This window comes from Colobus angolensis, unplaced genomic scaffold (assembly GCF_000951035.1).
Source record: "Colobus angolensis palliatus isolate OR3802 unplaced genomic scaffold, Cang.pa_1.0 Scaffold156, whole genome shotgun sequence".
Lineage (NCBI taxonomy): Eukaryota > Metazoa > Chordata > Mammalia > Primates > Cercopithecidae > Colobus > Colobus angolensis.
This window is the reverse complement of record NW_012114666.1, coordinates 2,441,887-2,461,884: the sequence shown is the minus strand read 5'-3', so window position 1 is coordinate 2,461,884 and position 19,998 is coordinate 2,441,887. Positions and strand designations below refer to the sequence as shown.

Genomic DNA, 19,998 nt, shown 5'->3' with positions numbered 1-19,998 from the left:
TGGGCAACAGATCGAAACTGTCTCAAAAATAAAAAATAAAAAAATTAAATTAAATTAAAAAAACGAAATCCCTACCCTCATAGAGCTTACAGTTATTGTGGTTAGCATAGAAATAAATCATAAATCAATCAGAGACCAACTAATTAAAGGGATTTTTTAAAATTCCCATTAATCACAGTAACAAGTACCCCAAGCTGACATACAGCCCTTTAAGTTTTCACATCCACATATTTTCTGGGCAACTCTTCCCAAGTAAAAAATATTTTCAGCGTTTTTGTTTCACATAGGTCAATTGGGTAACATCCAATCATAAAGATCTGCCTTCTTGGCAATGCAGAAATTTTCCCGTCATATATATGTACAAATACACACACACACACACATACGTACATATATATTAATGACAGAGGCATGCTCTGTTGCCTAGGCTGGAGTGCAGCGGCATGATCATAGCTCACTGCAACCTTTAATTCCTGGGCTCAGGCAATCCTTCCCCCCCACCTCAGCCTATGGAGCCACTAGGACTACAAAAGCTTACCACAACGCCTGGCTAATTTTTCTAATTTTTCTTTCAAGATGGGGTCTCACCATGTTGTCCAGCCTGACCTGGAACTCCTGGGCTCAAGTGCTCCTCCCGTCTCGGCCTCCCAAAGTGCTAGGTAATTATAGGCGCTTTCCCATAATATTTATAATAATTAAAGGAACAAATAGATAGACAGTCGCCTAAGAGCCGACAGACAGTCATGGATTTTTAGCAAGGGATTTGTGTTCTTATAGATAAAATAAAGCCTGTCTCTTGGAATGGGCGTAACAACGTCACTGTATGTTTTATAAGAACTATTGTATCGTCTATTAATGATACTTGATTGTTAATAAAATTTTTTTAGCCTGGGCTTCAGGAAACCGTGAATGAAACACACACACACACAAAACTGTATGCAAAATTTCACACACATGCCATCTACAATATGCATGGCAACACCAGAAAGTTCCAGGCCTCAGGGAGGGTCTTACTTCCTAGAATCTGCTGTAACATCACTTCACAGGATTTGTTGTGAGTGCTTGAGTCACAGTTGGCGTTCAATAAAGATGCGTTCTCCTTTTAAACACAAAAATGTCCATTGATACGGCAGATTCCGTTCTTAGGCATCATTAATCGCAGAAACAAGAGGGCGGCCCTTTTTCTTCAGGCGCTCCGCAGCCACACAAGCGGTCGTGGGATAGGGTCAAAGAGGTCAAAGCGCTGTGGGTGCGCACGCGCCGCCCACGCCCTCGCTGCCCTCCCGGAGCGTGGGCGAGTGATTCCGATTGTGCAGCAGAAACCCAGGGTCTCACGGGAAAGAGGAAACCCGCCCGCGCCCAGCCTCCAAGCGACGCTCTCCATGACGACCGGCACTTGGCAACGGCCCCGCCCCGCCCCGCTACGTGTGGACTAGCGTGCCGCCCCGCCCCGCTACGTCGCGACCAGCGTCCTACGTCATGGCGGTGCGCCGGAAGTGGCTGAGGATTGCGCCGGAAATCCCGGAAGTGGCAGCTTTAGGATTTTGCTGCTGGCTCTGAGTCCTGTACTGCGATGGGTTGCGACGGGGGAACAATCCCCAAGAGGCATGAACTGGTGAAGGGGCCGAAGAAGGTTGAGAAGGTCAGTGATGTGGGCAGGCTGTTGGGGACCGGGGTTGGTGGGAATTTGACCACCCCAGGAAACGAGAGGAAGTAAGAAGGGGGAGCCAGCGGGATTCCAGACCTAGCTGCGGTCTTTTATTCCATTCACAGGACTCAAAATTAACAACAGTATTAAGAGTGGACATTCAATGAGTGCTGACTATTGCCATTCACTGGACAGTAATCTTAATAGGGATGTCGCATGTAATTATCACAGGAGCCCTGTGGCTACATACTGTCATCCTCATTTTCAGACATGGAAGTTGAGGCTCAAAAGGAGAAAGTTGCAAAGCTAGTAAATGGCAGAGCTAGAATTTGAACCCTACCTGCGGCTAGTAGCAATAATACAAATACCTAGTGTATATTGAGTTTTGTATACACTAACTTCATTTGCTCAGAGAAGCCTTCCCAAACTGTTCCCTTACCACATCCTTTTATAAACTGTCTTATCACCCTGCACACGGCTGTTCGTGGTTGATTTGTATCAGTCTTCCCCGCTAGATGGTAAGTTCTTGATAGCAGAGGCTACCCCCTTTTTTTCTCTGCAACTAGCATAGTTCCCGGCACAGTAAATATTCTGAATAAATAATAAATGAGTGAATAATCCCTAATCTCACAAGCAATGGAGGAAATTATAATTTGTTTGCTACTGACAGGAACACTGAGTCCAGGGATATTAAAGTGACTAAGATCACACAGCTGGTAGGTAGTGAAGCCAGGATTCCCAACCACTTATTTGGGATTTCAAAGTTAGCACTAGTAATTACTTTTTAATGATTAAATACTTGTAAAGCACCTAGTAGAGTGCCTGGCACACGTGGAGACTTCATGTATTCTGATTCAGGAGCCGGAGAGTTTGTTTTAAAAGGTAAACCCCTTATGTCACTATTGCATTTGAAGCATTCCAGTGACTTCCCATCACATTAAGAATAAAATCTCATCAGGCGCTGTGAGCAGACCCAGCCTGTGTTTCTGACCTCATCTTCTGCCCCTCTCCACCTCTTTCATACTGTTCTAGCTAAACAGGCCTCTTGTTCTTCAACTTGGAGTGTGAATTCATCCATCTGAACTATTCTTCACTGAGACTGTCACATGATGAGTTTCTTTACTTCATTCAGTTCTTTACTCAAATGTTATCTGTCCACTGTAGCCGAAATGTGCCTCACTTCCAATATTGTCTCTTCTCTTCTTTACAGTGCCTACCACTGTGTTACTTTTTTATTGTCTCTTTCCCACGTACACAGGAACCTTGGGTGTCCTGTCTGTAACCCCTACCATGTGTCTGCCACATAATAGACACCTAAAAAATATGTGTGAATATGAGAATGAATGAATATCCAAGAGGGTGAAGTGTATCCTCTGATCATACCTACATTTAAACGGGCTAATGCTGGATAATTAGCATTCATGAGTGCTTTTTTGGCTTTTACCAAAAAAGTGTTCAGCTCAGTTTTGTTTTCTTGTGCCCTGGGCTGAAAAAGAGTAGCTTAATGAAAGGCTTCACAAGAAACAGGTGTCGGAAGAGGGTGGAAAAGAAGGAAGAGCCAGAAATGCCTACGCAGGATGGATTTTTGTTGTCACTATTCACACAACAAATGCTTAGTAAGTGGTTACCATGTATACATTGTTGTAGGACCCAGGGATATAGCAGTGAATAAGACAGAGTCTAGCCCTGGTGGAGCTTACGTTTCAAATCAATATTGTGAAATCTGCCCTGGTTCCTAACGCAGAGCACCTAAATTCCTTGTAATTTCCTGGGTGACAGGATCATCTTTTGTTCTAATAAGGCAATTCTTGGTGGGCTCCTGGATGGGGGCTGGTCACCAGAAACACCAAACCAAGGTTAGAAGCTTGGAACTTTCAACCCCACCTCACCCCCATCCTTTAGGGAGGAGGAGAGGAATTGGGCATGGAGTTAATCATCCATCATGCTTACATGGGGAGGGCGCCATAAAGAAGTTGAGGATTTGGAGATTTTCTGGGTTGCCGACCACATCCACATGCCAGGAGAGTTACTCACCCCAGCTCCATGGGGACAGCCCTGCACTTTGCACCCTTGCAGACTATACCCTATGTGCTTCTTTATCTTGCTATTTATTTGTGTCCTTAAAATGTATTTGTAATAAATCAGCAATGGTAACTGAACTGTTTTCCAACATCTGTGAGACACTAGCAGATTATCAAACCTGAGTGGGCGATCGTGGTAGCCTTTGATTTATAGACAGAAGCACAGGTGACAACTTTTGAACTTGTGATTAGCATCTAAAGTCGGGGTAGGGGACAGTATTATGGGACTGAGCCCTTAACCTTTGGGATCTGAGGCCATATCCAAATAGGTGGTATCAGAGTTGAGTTTAGTTGTGAGACACATGGTTGCTATCAGAGACTTGCTTGGTGTGGGGGAATCCCATGCATTTTGTCAGAAGTGTTCTGGAAGTATTGAGTGTTGTGAGTGAAAGTATAGAAAAAACACTTGTCTGGCCAGGCGCGGTGGCTCACGCCTGTAATCCCAGCACTTTGGGAGGCCAAGGTGGGCAGATCACAAGGTCAGGAGATCGAGACCATCCTGGCTAACACAGTGAAACCCTGTCTTCACTAAAAATACAAAAAAGTTAGCTGGGCGTGGTGGCGGGCGCTTGTAGTCCCAGCTGCTCAGGAGGTTGAGGCAGGAGAATGGCGTGAACCCAGGAGGCGGAGCTTACAGTGAGCCGAGATAGCGCCACTGCACTCCAGCCTGGGCGACAGAGCGAGACTCCGTCTTAAAAAAAAAAAAAAAAACACTTGTCTTTCCAGTACAGATATGTAAAAACTTAAAAGGTGAAAGACCCTAGAAAAGAAGAGAGACCCTGGTAAAGACATTTTTTACTGCTTTTTGGGGGGAACCAATTTTTAAAGGCCTGGATAAGGAGTGATTTGTCACTTTTCTCCCTGTCCCCAACTCTCTGAGGTGCTTTTTGAATATAACCTAACCTCTTGGTGCCTCGCTTTCCTTATCTACAAAAGTGAAAATACTTACTCATAGGGTTTTTCTGAGGATTAAAAAGTTAAGTCATGGAAACTGCTTAGCACGGTGCCTGGCACACAGTAAGCACTTAAGCAGTTTTTACTTTAAAAATTAAATTCAGAGGGCCAGGTGTGTTGGCTTACACCTGTAAGCTCAGCACTTTGGGAGAGTGAGGCAGGAGGATCACTTGAGCCCAGCAGTTGGAGAACAGCCTGGGCAACACAGGCAGACCTCTTAAGAAAAATAAAATAAAGTTAGCTGGGAATAGTGGCGCTTGCTTGTGGTCCTAGCTACTTGGGAGGCTAAGGGGGGAGGATTGCTTGAGCCCAGGAAAATTGAGGCTGCAGTAAGCTGTGATTGTGCCACTACAGCCCAACCTGGGCAACAGAGCAAGACCCTGTCTCAAAAAATAAATTAATAAAATAAATTCAGCGGGATTGTTTTTGTTGTCTTTTTTTCTTTTCTCTTCCTGTTTTCTTCCAAATGTGCCGTGTTACATTATTCAGGTTCGGCATTTGAAGACTGGGAAAGAGTGGTGCAGTCTAACAGTGAAGGGAAAACAGGAATGGGAGGAGTAGGACATGGAATATGATGTATGTGGAAATGTCATTCGAGGGCCAGGGAGGTTCTTATGTCTGATTTTCATACTATGGATAAAGTTTGATGTATCCCTTAGTAAGTCAGCCCCAAAACACTTATTTCTATTAAATTGAACATTTTATAAAGTATTATGTAGTCTTTGTTCTGAACTTTAAAAAAAAAATGCTTGTCTTCTTAGTTCTTAAGTCTTTAAAATCTGCCACAACTGAGGGGGGCTTTCCCATTGTTAGAAATTAATCTAACACACTTTGTGTTTCTCTTTTGTATGGCCTCCCTAATTTATTATGAAGATTCAGATGTTAATATTTGTATGTGGCTTGCATGAATAGTTTAGTAATTTTATATAAACTCTTTTTCTTTGTACATGTCATATTTAGATGGGCCTTTATTTGATGTAGTATTAATTACTTGTGACTTTTAAAATCCTGACTTCAGCCAGGCACAGTTGCTCATGCTTGTAATTCCAGCATTTTGGGTGGCTGAGATGGGCGGATCAGTGGAGTCCAGGAGTTTGAGAGCAACATGGCAAAACCACGTCTCTACAAAAAATACGGAAATTAACCAGGCGTGGTGGTGTGCACCTATAGTCCCAGCTACTCCGGAGGCTGAGGTGGGAGGATTACTTGAGTCCGGGAGGTGGAAGCTGCAGTGAGCGAAGATTGCGCCACTACACTCCAGCCTGGGCAACAGAGTGAGACCCCGTCTCAAAAGCAAACAAACAAAACCCAACTTCCTATGTCATTTTCATTATCTTTGATTTAAAAAAGAAAAATCATTACAGTGTGGTATTACTGAATATACTTTTATATGTAGAACTGTGAACCATGTGTCTTTCAGAGATGAAAATTAATTGAATTGTTTTGTTTTTTATTAGGTGGACAAAGATGCTGAATTAGTAGCCCAATGGAACTATTGTACTCTAAGTCAGGAAATATTAAGACGACCAATAGTTGCCTGTGAACTTGGCAGGTATGGTTTTTATAGTTAGTGAAGATGAGTTTATGAAGTGATTTTGAGGAGAATTTTGATGTGTAAATGCAGTTTTCCCTTCCTCAAGCGTGAATTATCCCAAGCAGATTTGTGAAGCATAGGCTGTCGTTCCCTGTCTCTGAACATAGTTCTGCACTCTTCTAGTCAGTTTGGTTTATTTAATCCATGGTTTGAAAACTCGGGCCGGGCTGGGCGCAGTGGCTCACGCCTGTAATCCCACCATTTGGGAGGCTGCGGAGGAAGGGTCACTTAAGTCCAGGAGTTCGAGACTAGTCTGGGCAATATAGTGAAACCACACCTCTACAAAAAAATAAAATTATCCTGGCATGGTGGCATGTTCCTATAGTCCCAGCTGTTCAGGAGGCTGAGGCAGGAGGAGCCTGTGAGTCTGGGTGGTTGAGGCTGTAGTAAGCTATAATTCCACCACTGTACCCCAGCCTGTGCAAACTCAGGGGCCAATAGAAGGTGAGTTATAAACATAAACACATGAAGGAGCCATGCGAGGAACAGGAGAGAATGGCAGGGAATGGAGAATACTGGAGAGTCCATGTCCTGTCCAAAGCGGGAGCTGCCACTCAGTTCCAGCCACTTTTTACAGCTCAGTGGTGTGGGCCTAGTGATTCCACACCTTCTGGTTTTAATTTTTAAAGAAAAATAGGAAATGTGTACTTATACATTAAATTTCACAATTAAAAAAATCCTTGTTCAGGTTACATTCAGCCTTCTGACTGCCAGTTTGCCACCTTTGATTTAAACTAATTTCTGACTGGACGCATTGTCTCATGCCTGTAATCCCAGCACTTTGGGAGGCTGAGGTAAGGGAATCACCTGAGGTCAGGAGTTTGAGACCAGCCTGGCCAATATGGTGAAACCCTGTATCTACTGAAAATACAAAAATCAGCCAGGCATGATGGTGGGCACCTGTAATCCCAGCTACTTGGGAGGCTGAGGCAGGAGAATTGCTTGAACCAGGGAGGCGGAGGTTGCAGTGAGCCAAGATAGCACTATTGCACTCCAGTCTGGGCGACAAGAGTGAAACACTGTCTCAAATAAAGAAATAAATAATTTCCTTCTTTGTATGCTCTGGAAATAGTTGAAACAGGGTTAAATTTACTTTTTAATAATTCAGGGCATTTCTCTTATCAAATGTAAATGACTTTTGGATTGTGGTCAGTTTATTCTTCCTCCTTTGGTTATTTGAAAGTTGCTTGTTGACATAATATTCTAATACTTACTATTGCAGACTTTATAACAAAGATGCCGTCATTGAGTTTCTCTTGGACAAATCTGCAGAAAAGGCTCTTGGGAAGGCAGCATCTCACATTAAAAGCATTAAGGTAACACTAGTGATTCTGAAGTGCTGTGAGGGTCTGAAAAGTGGCTGAGGTTTATTTTGTAGAATTTATACACGTTAAAGACTGAACTCAGAAATTTGGGATTCCATTCCCACCCGGCCATCTAATACACATATGACCTTGGGAGGTCACGTAAATCTCAAGCCACGAGTTCCACCATGCGTACTTCCTTCATTATAAATCTGTTGTGATTTCACCTGTGTGCTGTGCTTTGAAATTTTTGATGTTCTGTATTAATGTTGGGAGGCATTATTTTTGTAATTAAGATTCACCTACTTGGATTTTGGGTTTGGAAGGTACTTTTGTAGAATTAGAGGATTTTGTGGATCACTGTTCAATCATGTGGTTACCATCTGGTGATTAGAGGTTCTGATTGGCAGCAAAGTTCTTCCATAAAAGTTGAAAAAACAAGTTTTTTTGATAAAGGAACTTTCTTGAGAGGACACAGCTTTTTAAATATAGTCAGTGGGAGAAAAGAAAGGTAGTGAAGAATTTGAGAACCATGAGGCTAGTCAAACCTTCATCTCACTGTAAATGACTTACTTGAGGCCACATGGCTAGTGAAGTACTTAAACCAGAACCAGATCCCTTAACTCCCAGTCTAAGGCTCTAGGTTTTGCCTTCTTTTTCTTTCTTTCGTATTATTATATTGGGCTTTTTGTTCAAATTCTTGGGATTGATTACAGGATATGTTCATTTCAGGCAAATTTGTAATTCTGAAATGTAGCTAATGATATAGTGCTGTAGAAATTGTTCTGATTTTAGTGGTCTTTTACCTTGTGGAAGAGAATTTATTCCTGAAAAACCTGTGGTAGTGTGAATCGTCTTACATCAAAAATGTGATGAACGATTCTTTAGTAGTTCGTAAGTGCTGTGATTGGGTTTTCACTTGCATGTGTAAGATGTGCCTCTGTCAAACCTTGTGACATCAGCACATTACTCATGTGATGAGAAAAAAATTGCAGTTATTGAAATTAATTCTTACAGTTCTGTACTTAAAATACATGTAATATTCAGTTTTATGTAGTTGAATCTTTAATGGAAAAAATCTCCAAGAAATTAGAACAGTAAAGAAAAAAAAGGATACAAATAAAACAGTGCTAATACATAAGATTGTCATTACTGTCAGTTGATAGTCCACAAATACTCGGAGCAGAGAACTCAGTGAGACACGTGCTAGTTCTCAGCCAGGAAGCTGATGTATGAATGGTGATTTGCCTTTTGAGACACTCAGCTGCTCTCTAGAGTGTTGAAGTCAAAATGGCCTCATTAAATATGAAGAAGTGCCTTGAATGCGAAAGTAGAGCTATTGTATCAAATTCTTTGTAAAGTTGGAAATTCTTGAAAACCTGAATAGCTGTGTCTTGGAGTATGACAGTATTTTCTGGCTAATATTCTGCCTTAGCTTTTAGGCCACGGCCTCAGATTTTACTGTCTATTCAATGATTTATATATATATTTTTTTTGTTGTTTTGCTTTTTTCAACAATTATATAAATATAGATGGTCGATAACATGAAGCAGCCTCAGGAGAGAAAGCATTCCGTTCTGGGTGGAACCCATGCAAAACTTTCTCTTAGTGGAGTAATTTTTTATATGAGAAGGTACTTTTCCTTAAGTTAAAAAAATTTGTATGGTAGAAATAACTAATTTACTTGCTAGTCAGTGAATTGAAAAGATCTTGTTTTCTGTTTTCTTTTTTTTTTTTTTTTTTGAGATGGAATACTAATGGGTGTGAGATGCTATCTAACTGTTTTTTTTGAGATGGAGTTTCTCTCTTGTTATCCAGGCTCGAGTGCAATGGCACGATCTCGGCTCACTGCACCTCCGCCTCCTGGGTTTAAGTGATTCTCCTGCCTCAGCCTGTTGAGGAGCTGGGATTACAGGCATGCTCCACTATGCCTGGCTAATTTTGTATTTTTAGTAGAGAGAAGGTTTCTTCATGTTGGTCAGGCTGGTCTTGAACTCCCGACGTCAGGTGATCTGTCCACCTCGGCCTCCCAAAGTGCTGGGATTACTTACGGGCATGAGCCACCATGTCCCGGCCTTGTTTTCTGTTTTCTATTTATAGTTTAATATTATATCTGTGTTTCTTATGGACCAGAGGAAAGTAACTATGAGGAAGAGATTTTGATGGAAAGGGCTAGAATAACAATTTGTTGACTTAGATGGTTAAGGCAAAGGATGATCTGTTTATCAAATGAATTGTTAAAATATTAATGGTTTTTCCCAGAATGTGACAGAGCTGAAGCTTTCTGATAATCCTGCCTGGGAAGGGGATAAAGGAAATACTAAAGGTGACAAGCATGATGACCTCCAGCGGGCACGTTTCATCTGCCCCGTTGTGGGCCTGGAGATGAATGGCCGACACAGGTTAGTGACGCACCTGGGACAGATGATGTGGGAGGCTGGAGGAATAATGCCGATCTTGGTAGCAGTGGTGCCATAGCTTAGCAGTCATGTGACTTTCTTTCTGGTGTCCTTGGTTTGGTAGCGCCTTAGAGGAAGTGGTGCTTGGTCATGAGCACATTCATTTTCATCAGCCATTGCTACAGGACTTCCAGCAAGACCTAGCCTGGTCTGTGGCCTTCTGTTCTTGAGGTAGGCAAACAAAACCTGGAGTGAAGTGGGATTCTGAAAAGTTCTCATGTGACACTTAATGAAACCTGAGTTTAGTTCTTAGATCATCTTTTCCTGTGGGACAGAAAGCAAAGGGCAAATGTTTCCCATCAAGCAAATCCCATTTCCTTCTAGTTACTAATTTTTAATTTTTATTATGTTTTATAGTTTTATTTTTATCCTTTTTTTTTTTTTAGTAGAGATGAGATCTCACTTTGTTGCCCAGGCTGGTCTTGAGTTACTGGCCTCAAGCGATCCTCCTGCCCAAGTACCCCAAGTGCTGGGATTGTAGGCGTAAGCCACCACGCCCAGCCACTAAGTTTTATTTTTGTAGAGATAGGGTCTCCCTATGTTGGCCAGGCTGGATTCAAATTCCTGGCCTTGAATGATCCTCCCAAAGCCCTGGGATAACATGTGGGAGCCACTGCACTTGGTCACAAATGCTGAAAGTTATGCAGTAGCAGGCAGAGTTATGGAACCTGTGGTTAATCAGTCAACCAAAGGCTCAAAAAAATGTTAACTTACCTTGAATTTGTAACAGATTCCCTGGCTATAGTACCAGGAATCTTATGGTTGAGATTTTGTGTAGCAAATGTAAGCAACCTGTATATTTTCCTCTTTCAAAAATATGAAGAGTTGAATGGGTTAGTACATGCTTTTTCATAGGATGTCTCACTGAGCAAAAGTGTTAAGCCCTTTCCCCCACTGTTGAGAAGTACAGGTATACCTCGGAGATATTGTGCGTTCTATTCCAGACCACCACAATAAAACAAATACTACTGTAAAGCAAGTCACAGAAAATTTTGGTATCTTAGTACGTATAAAAGTTATCTTTAGCAGGGCACGCTGGCTCCCACCTGTAATCCCAGCACTTTGGGAGGCCAAGACAGGAGGATTGCTTGAGGCTGGGAGTTTGAGACCAGCCTGGATAACAAGGTGAGGCACTGTCTTTACAAAACAAAATTTCTTTTCAGTTAGCCAGCCGTGGTGGCATGCCCCTATAGAACTCGCTACTTGGGAGGCTGAGGCAGGAGGATTGCTTGAGCCCGGGAATTCAAGGCTACAGTGAGGTATGATCATGCCACTGCAGAGCCTGGGTGACAGAGCGAGACCCTGTCTCAAAAAAAAAAAAATGTTTATACTATAATCTTTTAAGTGTGCAATAGCATTATGTCAAAAAAAAACAAAAGTACCTATCTTGATTAAAAATTATTGCTAAAGAATGCTAACAATCATCTGAACGTTCAGTGAGTCATCATCTTTGCCGGTGGAGCCTCGATGTTGCCTTGATGTCGATGGCTCCTAACTGATCAGGGTGGTGGTTGCTGAAGGTTAGCGTGGCTGTAGCAGTGTCTCACAGTAAGACAGCAATAGAATTTGCTGCATCGATTGACTCTGACTTTCATGAAAGATTTCTCTGTATGTAGCATGTGATGCTGTTTAATAGCATTTCACCCATAGTAGACCTTTCAAAATTGGAATCAATTCTCTCAAACGCTGCAACTGCTTTATCAATTAAGCTTATGTAATATTTCACATCTATCATGTCAACAATATTCACAGCATCTTCACTATGAGCAGACTCCATCTCAAGAAACCACTTTCTTTGCTCATCCATAAGAAGCAGCTCCTCATCCATTTGGGTTTTATCATGAGATTGCAGCAATTCCATCATCTTCAGGCTCCATTTCTAACTCACCCTCTTGCTATTCTACCACACACTTGCATTACTTCCTCCACTAAAGTCTTGAAACCCTCCAAGTCATCCATGGGGTGGAACCAGCTTCTTCCAGACACCTGTTAATGTTGATATTCTGCCCTCCTGTCATGAATCACAGTTGTTCTTTTTTTTTTTTTTTGAGATGGAGTCCGGCTCTGTTTCCCCGTCTGGAGTGCAGTGGCACAATCTCGGCTCACTGCAACCCCCACCTGCTGGGTTCAAGTAGTTCTCCTGCCTCAGCGTCCCAAGTTGCTGAGATTACAGGCACCCGCCACCACGCCCGGCTAATGTTTGTATTTTTAGTAGAGACGGGGTTTCACCATGTTGGCCAGGCTGGTCTCAAACTCCTGACCTCAGATGATCTGCCTGCCTCAACCTCCCAAAGTGCTGGGATTACAGGCGTGAGCCACCACAGCTGGCCAAATACAGATGTTTTTAATGACATCTAGAATGGTGACTTCTTTCCAGAAGGTTTTCAATTTACTTTGCCCAGATCCATCAGAGGAATGGCAGAGGAAGGCTATGGCAGCTGTAGCCTTATGAAATATATTTTTAAATAATAAGACTTTGAAGTCAAATTTCCACCTGGATCCATGGGCTGCAGAATGGTGGTTGTGTTAGCAGCCATGAGAACAACTTTAATCTCCTTGTACATCTCCATCAGAGCTCTTATGTGACTTAGGTGCATTGTCAATGAGCGGTGATATTTTGAAAGGGATCTCTGTTTTTTGAGCAGTAAGTCTCAACATTGGGCTTAAAATATTCCGTAAGCCATGTTATAGACAGATGGGCTGTCATTCGGGCTTGGTTCTTCCATTTCGAGAGCACAGGCAAAGTAGACTTAGCATCATTCTTAGGAGCCCTAGGGTTTTCAAACGGTAAATGAACGTTGGCTCAACTGAAAGTCACCAGGCACGTTAGACCTTAGCGAGAGTTGGCCTGTCCTTATGCTTTGGAGCCAGGCGTTGACTTCTCCTTTTTAGCAGTAGAAGTCCTATGTAGCATCTTCTTTCAATACAGGCTATTTTATCTACACTGAAAATCTGTTGTCTAATGTACCCATCTTTTTTAATGATCTTAGCTAGATTTTCTGGAGAACTTGCTGCAGCTTCTCCATCAGCACTTGCTGCTTCACCTTGCACTTTTATGTTATGGAGACGGCTTCTTTCGCTAAACCTCATGAACCAACTTCTGCTAGTTTCCAGCTTTTCCTCTGCAGCTTCCTCACCTCTCTCAGCCTTCATAGAATTGAAGAGAGTCAGGGCCTTGTTCTGGATTAGGCTTTGGCTTAAGGATCTGTCACGGTGGCTAGTTTTATCTTCTGTCCAGGCCACTAACACTTTCTTCCTATCAGCAATACGGTTGTTTCACTTTCTTACCATTCCTGTGTTTATGGAGTGGCACTTTTAATTTCCTTCAAGAACTTTTCCTTTGCGTCCACAGCCTGGCTAAGTGTTTGGTTCAAGAGGCTGGCTTTTGGCCTATCTTGTACCTGCCTTCCTCACTAACCTTAATCATTTCTAGCTTTTGATTTAAAGTGAGATACGTGTAACTCTTCCTTTTATTTGGACACTTAAAAGCCATGGTAGGGTTCTCAGTTGGCCTAATTTCAATATTGTTGTGTCACAAGGAATAGGGAGAACTGAGAAGGAGAGAGGTGGGGGGATGGCCAGTTCATGGAGCAGTCAGAACACACACATTTATTAATTGAGTTCACCATCTTTTATGGGTATGGTTCCTGGCACCCCAAACAATTGCAAAAGTAACCTCAAACGTCACTGAGCACAGATCACCATAGCAGATGTAGTAATCATGAAAACATTTGAAATATTTGAGAATTACCAAAATGTGACACAGAGGCATGACATAAGCACATGCTGCTGGGAAGATGCTGACAGACCTGCTGGATGCAGGATTGCCATGAACCTTTAGTCTAAAATAATCACAGTATCTGCAAAGCGCAATGAAACAAGGTATGCCTGTGTCCTTAATAGCTGGTAGTCCAGACTGCCCTCTGGAATCTTCTGTCAAACACATGACATATTGAAAGGTAGCATTTTTTACTACTTTCATTCAGGAAAGGGGTGGGGCAAAGCATCTCGAATAAGTAAAAACGGTTTTATTGAACCAGCAGTATTTAATCTTGAGCATTCTGGCCCATTGGTGTCCGTTTATTTAACAGGGGTACGTGGACACCCTCTTAGTGTGCCAAGGAATGTTGCATGTGGCAGACTCTGCCAGGGCAACTAACTGTCCTGTTCTGAAATGGAACAACTAGGGGCTTCATGAATTTGGAGAGTACAGTTTAGGGCCCAGGACCTTTTGCTTTTAAATACTACACTCTTCTTCAAATAATCTGAATTTAAACCATTTAGGGCTCTCTTTAAACCACCATTGGGGTCAAGTAGGACATATTCTGGGGAACCAGACTCATTTACCTAACCATGTCCCACTTCTGTGTGTGTGTGTGTGCGCGTGCGCGCATGTATATATACACACACGTTTGTATTTGAGGTGAAAGTCACATAACATTGGCCATTTTAAAGTCTATGTTTCAGTGGCATTTAGTACACACACAGTGTTGTACAGTCACTGCCTCTATCTGGTTCCAGAACATTTTTATCACCCCAAAAGGAAAACCCTCTGCCCACTACATAGGTACTCCTCATTTCCAGTCTGTTTCTATCTCAGTGGATTTACCTCTTCTGGATATTTCGTATGCATAGGATCATATAATTTGTAACCTTTCGTGTTTGGCTTCCCACTTGTTTTTAAGAAAACTGTAGCTCACCCCAGAAGAGGAACTTAGCAGAAACGAGCTCCACAGTGGGGTCTCGAGTAGGAGTCCCCTGCAGCCTGTTGCTCTGATTGTGGCTTCCTCTGTTGTTTCTCCTTTGGTTTGCTGGTCAGTCTCTTCTCCTTTTTCTCTTACCCAGTGAATTGAGCTTTGCTTATTTTGACTTTGTCCATCTGTTATTGATAAGAGCCTCCACACTTGAAATTGATGATTGGCTTAGTTTGTATATGGTCATCCCTTGATATATGTGGGAGACTGGTTCACAGGTCCCCTGTGGATACCAAAATCCATGGATTCTCAGGTCTCTGATATAAAATGGTACAGTATTTGCATATCACCTACACACATCCTCCTGTATACTTTAAATCAACTCTACATTACTTATAATACCTAATACAATGTAAATGCTGTGTAAATCGTTGTTATACTGTGTTGTTCGAGGAATAATGGTAAGAAAAAGGTCCGTGCACATTCAGTACAAATGCATTCAGTTTTCCTCCCAAAGATTTTTGATCCGGGTTGGTTGAATTCACAGATGCGGTACGCATGGGTATAGAGGACCAGCTGTATTTAGTAAAGTTTGTATAATGAAGATTTAAATATATAGAAAAGTAGAAATAAACTGTTACTGTAATAAAAACATTGGTCCTTTGTAAAAAGAAAAATAGCTTCCTAATTAGTATTTTGTAAGTATCTATAAAATAGGATTTTAAAAATTCTAAACAACATTCAGTGAATTTAGTGCAGTGTTATGAACTGGATTTTGGTTAGGCCGATCTGCGTCTGCTATAATCCCTGGGAAATTAGAGAAAATTTGTCCTGTGGCGTTTTTCAAGGAATGCCTAAAGTGAAATGTGAAAGTGCTTTATGCTGCTCCCCAGCCATGGTGGTGGCATTATTCGTTGTTTGATGTTTAATGCCCCCCTCCCCCACACCACACACCCGTATCCACACTTCTCCACGCCTCTGCATATAGACGTAGAAATCAACATGTATTCTTCCCAAACCATCATGGGGTCACATTATATGTTTTTAATAACATCTTTTTTTCCTTCTACCCTGTCTACCTTGGACATATTTTCGTGACCTTGAGTACAGATTTACCTTCTTTTTAATAGCTGCTTGGGTGTTTATAATTTATTTGACCATTTCCCTACTGAGGAACATGGAGGTGACTTCCTTCCTTTCCATTTTACCTTGCTATACTACACAACTTCCTAAACACACATTTGTATGTTTGCACACTTGTGGGCATGTTTCTGTAGGAGAAATTCTTAAAAGTCACACTTTATTTGGTACTGCCAAATTGGCTTCATGAAGTATTGTACTGTGTTGTATCCACCTGACAACAAATGTGCCTGTGTCCTCAGTTTCCCACTGTATACTTTCAGTCTCTTTTCTTTTTTTTTTTTAAAGAGACAGAATCTGTCCCTGTTACCTAGGCTGGAGTGCAGTGGCACTATCATAGCTCAGGCCATCCTCCCACCTCAGCTTCCCTAGTAGCTGGGACGGCAGGAGCCCACCACCACACTTGGCTAAGTTTTTTAAAAGTTTTTTTTTAAAGATAGATTCTCAGTATGTTGCCCAGGCTCATCTCAGACTCCTGGCCTCACGTGATCCTCCCACTTTTGGCTCCCAAAGTACTGGAATTTACAAGTGTGAGCCACTGTGCCCAGCCCCAATCTCTTGAATTACTGCCTGATAGATAAAAAATTGATATGTCATGGTTTTAAAAGGCATTTCTTTTAACATTTGAGGTTAAGAATCCTTTGGTCTTTATATATTTTTTGTGTGAACTGCATGTTAGTCCTCTTTGGCCATTTTTCTATTATGATGTTGACTGTTGCTGTCTAAGACCTTTTTGAATATTCACAAAATAAGCTCTGAAAATATTTATTGAAAATATTTCCTCCCTGAGTTTCCTGTTCTTTTGACTTTTATGGTTGTGGTTTCAGTTTTGATGTTTTTTTATTTTGGATATAACTGATTTTTCTTTTTTTTCTGGCCCTTTTCTATGAGAACATACTGATTTTTTTTAATGGAGTGAAATGTAACTATTTTAATCTTTGTGGGTCGTGGCCTTTGTATCAACCGAATAAATGTGAGTTGATCATGTGATTAATACAATCATTTCCCCACTGGGTTATTTCTCCAGGTTCTGCTTCCTTCGGTGCTGCGGCTGTGTGTTTTCTGAGCGAGCCTTGAAAGAGATAAAAGCGGAAGTTTGCCACACGGTGAGTTCCTGACATGTACCATTTGTTCCTTCTCCGTAGCTGAGGAAATCAGATGGTTTAGGGTTCTTTCCCTCCACTTGTTCTTTCTGAAATCAGCTCTCATAAGTTGCTTTTCTGCTTCCATGGCTCTTGGTTGCTGGAAGTACAGACCCAGTGACCTCTTATCACCGGACCACTGCCTGCCAGTCCAGGTCAGACCGCAGGAGGGCTGTTTCCTGAACGTGCTGCTGCCTCAGTTTCCTCTAGTGGACCTGCTGACCTGGAGGGCCTGCTCCCCCGTGAGCCTCAGTTCTATAGTTCTTACTTGTTCTGTGACTCCCTGGTGCTAAACCTCCTTCCACTCCCCAAGCACCTGGGTATCTCACTCCTCCCATCGTCATGTAGTTGCATATGTGTATGTCTGTTTCCCCACCGGACTTAGTTTTCCAGGGTAGGAAACAAGGCTTGTTCATCTCTTTATCCGCAGGGCTTATTCTCTCCAGGGCATGTAGCATGCCCTCAGTAAATACTCGCATGGTTGGCAAGTAACTAGACATGAGAGCTACCCTCAGCTCACGTGGAGGAAATACTGATGCTTTGCTTTAATGGCGCTGCTGCTGCTGAAGCCAAAATGTGTGTGTGTCTTGGGTGTACTGTTGACCCATCGAAAGCGTGCTGCTTCATTTAATGTCATGGATGCCAGCAGCTTCTGACTGTATTTTGCCTGTATCAGCCCTGTTTGTATTTCATTCCCCTCCCCACTGTGTTGTTGCTCCCTGTTGTGAAAGCCAGCAGCTTTCACTGAGTGATGGTTAGGGGCCAGCGCCTCTTCTAGGCCCTGATCTGTGGGATAGCATGCTGAAGAAGATCCATGAAGGCCCTTGCCCTCCTGCATCCCACATCCTGATTGGAGAGAGAGACACTCAGCTAGATGAGCAAGGCAGACTCGATTGTGACCAATGCTAGGAAGGAAAGACATGAGGCCATGTGTTGGAGGGAGAGAGGCTGGCATGGTGGTGGTTGGCAGAGGCATTTCTGGAGGTTTGAGCTGAGACCCGCAGGGCACAAGGGAGCCAACTGCGCACAGCCTGAGTAGCAGCCTCTTAGGCAGCAGGAACAGCATGTGCAAAAGCTCAGAAGTAACAGAGGATTTTGCGAGTTCAGGGAACAGAAAGTGTAAGAATGGAGGGCCGGCGAGGGGAATAGATGAGATTGAAGCGTTAGGCAGGAGTTGTCTCATGCAGGGCCTGGGGGTCACATTGGGGCTTACGGATTTTATTCTAAGCAGCAGGAAGCCAGAAGGCAGCTTTAAGCCGGATGGGATGTGCATTAGTTTTATTGTAAAAATCCTAGCTGTGGAGGAGGACACTGGGTGGCTCCCGTTGTCTAGGCCCAGAGGCAGGCAGAGGTGAGTGGGGAAGAGGTCAGTGCGGGCGGTGAGTTGTGTCCACTTTGGGGTGACTGTGAATAAAGGCTTCTTAGAATGAGGAGTCTGTCTTATTAAGCTTTCTTTTAAGAAAAGAAATTCAAAGAAGACATTTGGGAATCGGTTGATATTCAGCCAGAAGTATTTATTGTGTCTGCCACGTTAAGATGATGGCATAGATTCCAAGGGAAAGTAAGATGTGGACGACACGGTTCCTGCGCTCAGGGAGATTGCGGTCCTGCAGGAATCATAAGTTATAGGAAACATCATGCTCTACTTTGCTTTTTGAGGCCAGGTACCAAACAGATGGTAAAGATACTGGCATTAAGGGGCCAGAGAGCCTTCTTTAGTCTGCTAAATTTAGGCTGGATGATTACCAGAAATTCATTGTCTTAACGGTTCTGGAGACTAACGTCCAAAATCAAGGTGTCATGCTGGTGAGAAATGGCTTTATAAAGGGAGGGGCATTTGTTCTGGGCCTCAAAGGAAGAGCATGGTTATTGGCTGCACTCCCAGGGATGGAGAGATTGCTGGTGGTAGCGGTGCTGCCCTGGGGAGGCGCACAGCCAGGCACTGCGTGTCTGTGTAAAGCGTTGTCTGGCAGGACAGTGACGCCCATTTTGCTGTCCTTCAGACCTTCTGCTTGCTTTGAGGAGAAATTCTCCCTTTGATCCTCATATGTTTGTAACATTCTCTTGACTGCCTAAGAAAGTAGACTTTAAGCTCAGAGCTTTGGCAGGCAGGATCTAACGAAACTGTTCAGTATTCTCTGCATTTTTATGGTAACTTTATATTTATGGCAAAGAGTACTGTTTTTATAGATTTATCCTAGGAATATAAAGTTAACCGTTAGGTTGGGCATGGTGGCTCACGCCTGTAATCCCAACATTTTGGGAGGTCAAGGCGGGTGGATCACCTGAGGTCAGGAGTGCAAGACCAGCCTGGCCAACATAGCAAAACCCCGTCTCTCCTAAAAATACAAAAATTAGCTGGGTGTGGTGGCACACGCCTGTAATCCTGGCTGCTTGGGAGGCTGAGGCAGGAGAATTGCTTGGACCTGAGAGGCGGAGGTTACAGTGAGCCAAGATCGTGCCACTGCACTCCAGCCTGGGCGACAGAGTGAGACTCCATCTCAAAAAAATAATAATAATAAAGTTAATGGTTAAAATTAACTACAAACAGTGGGTAGATTTAAATAAAAATACTAAGATATTGACAGTACAGTTAGCAGGGGAATGGCTGAAGTTTGCAAAACACTGTTGTAAATCCTGCTGGGACTGTGATTGGTTAGTGGGGGGAAGAGGGGCAGCAGCAGTATTCATGGGGCGGAAGCAGCCGGGCAGCCATACTGAGATGAACGGCAGGTGTGATCGAGACCTGGTCCTGTCAGGACTGTGGGATGGGGTACGGGATCAGGGAGAGAGGCCGAGGTGTGAGTTGGACTGGACTGGGGAAACCTTCGAATACCAGAAGGAGGAGAAGGAGTTCTGGTTCTTTTTTTTTTTTTTTTGATTTCATTAGAGATATTTATTTATTTATGTATTTATTTATTTTTATTATACTTGAAGTTCTAGGGTACATGTGCATAACGTGCAGGTTTGTTACATATGTAT

At 42.8% G+C, this 19,998-nt stretch overlaps 1 protein-coding gene across 1 annotated transcript in view; it reads left to right on the top strand.

Moving 5' to 3' along the window:
* The first annotated feature begins 1,573 nt into the window (after positions 1 to 1,573).
* The window catches only part of RTFDC1 (replication termination factor 2 domain containing 1), a 55,047-nt gene continuing 36,622 nt past the window's right edge, over positions 1,574 to 19,998 (top strand). The window contains 6 exon segments of the mRNA XM_011936700.1: positions 1,574 to 1,642; positions 5,173 to 5,259; positions 6,141 to 6,235; positions 7,500 to 7,593; positions 9,844 to 9,983; positions 16,902 to 16,980. Coding sequence (XP_011792090.1) covers positions 1,574 to 1,642; positions 5,173 to 5,259; positions 6,141 to 6,235; positions 7,500 to 7,593; positions 9,844 to 9,983; positions 16,902 to 16,980 — 564 coding nt within the window.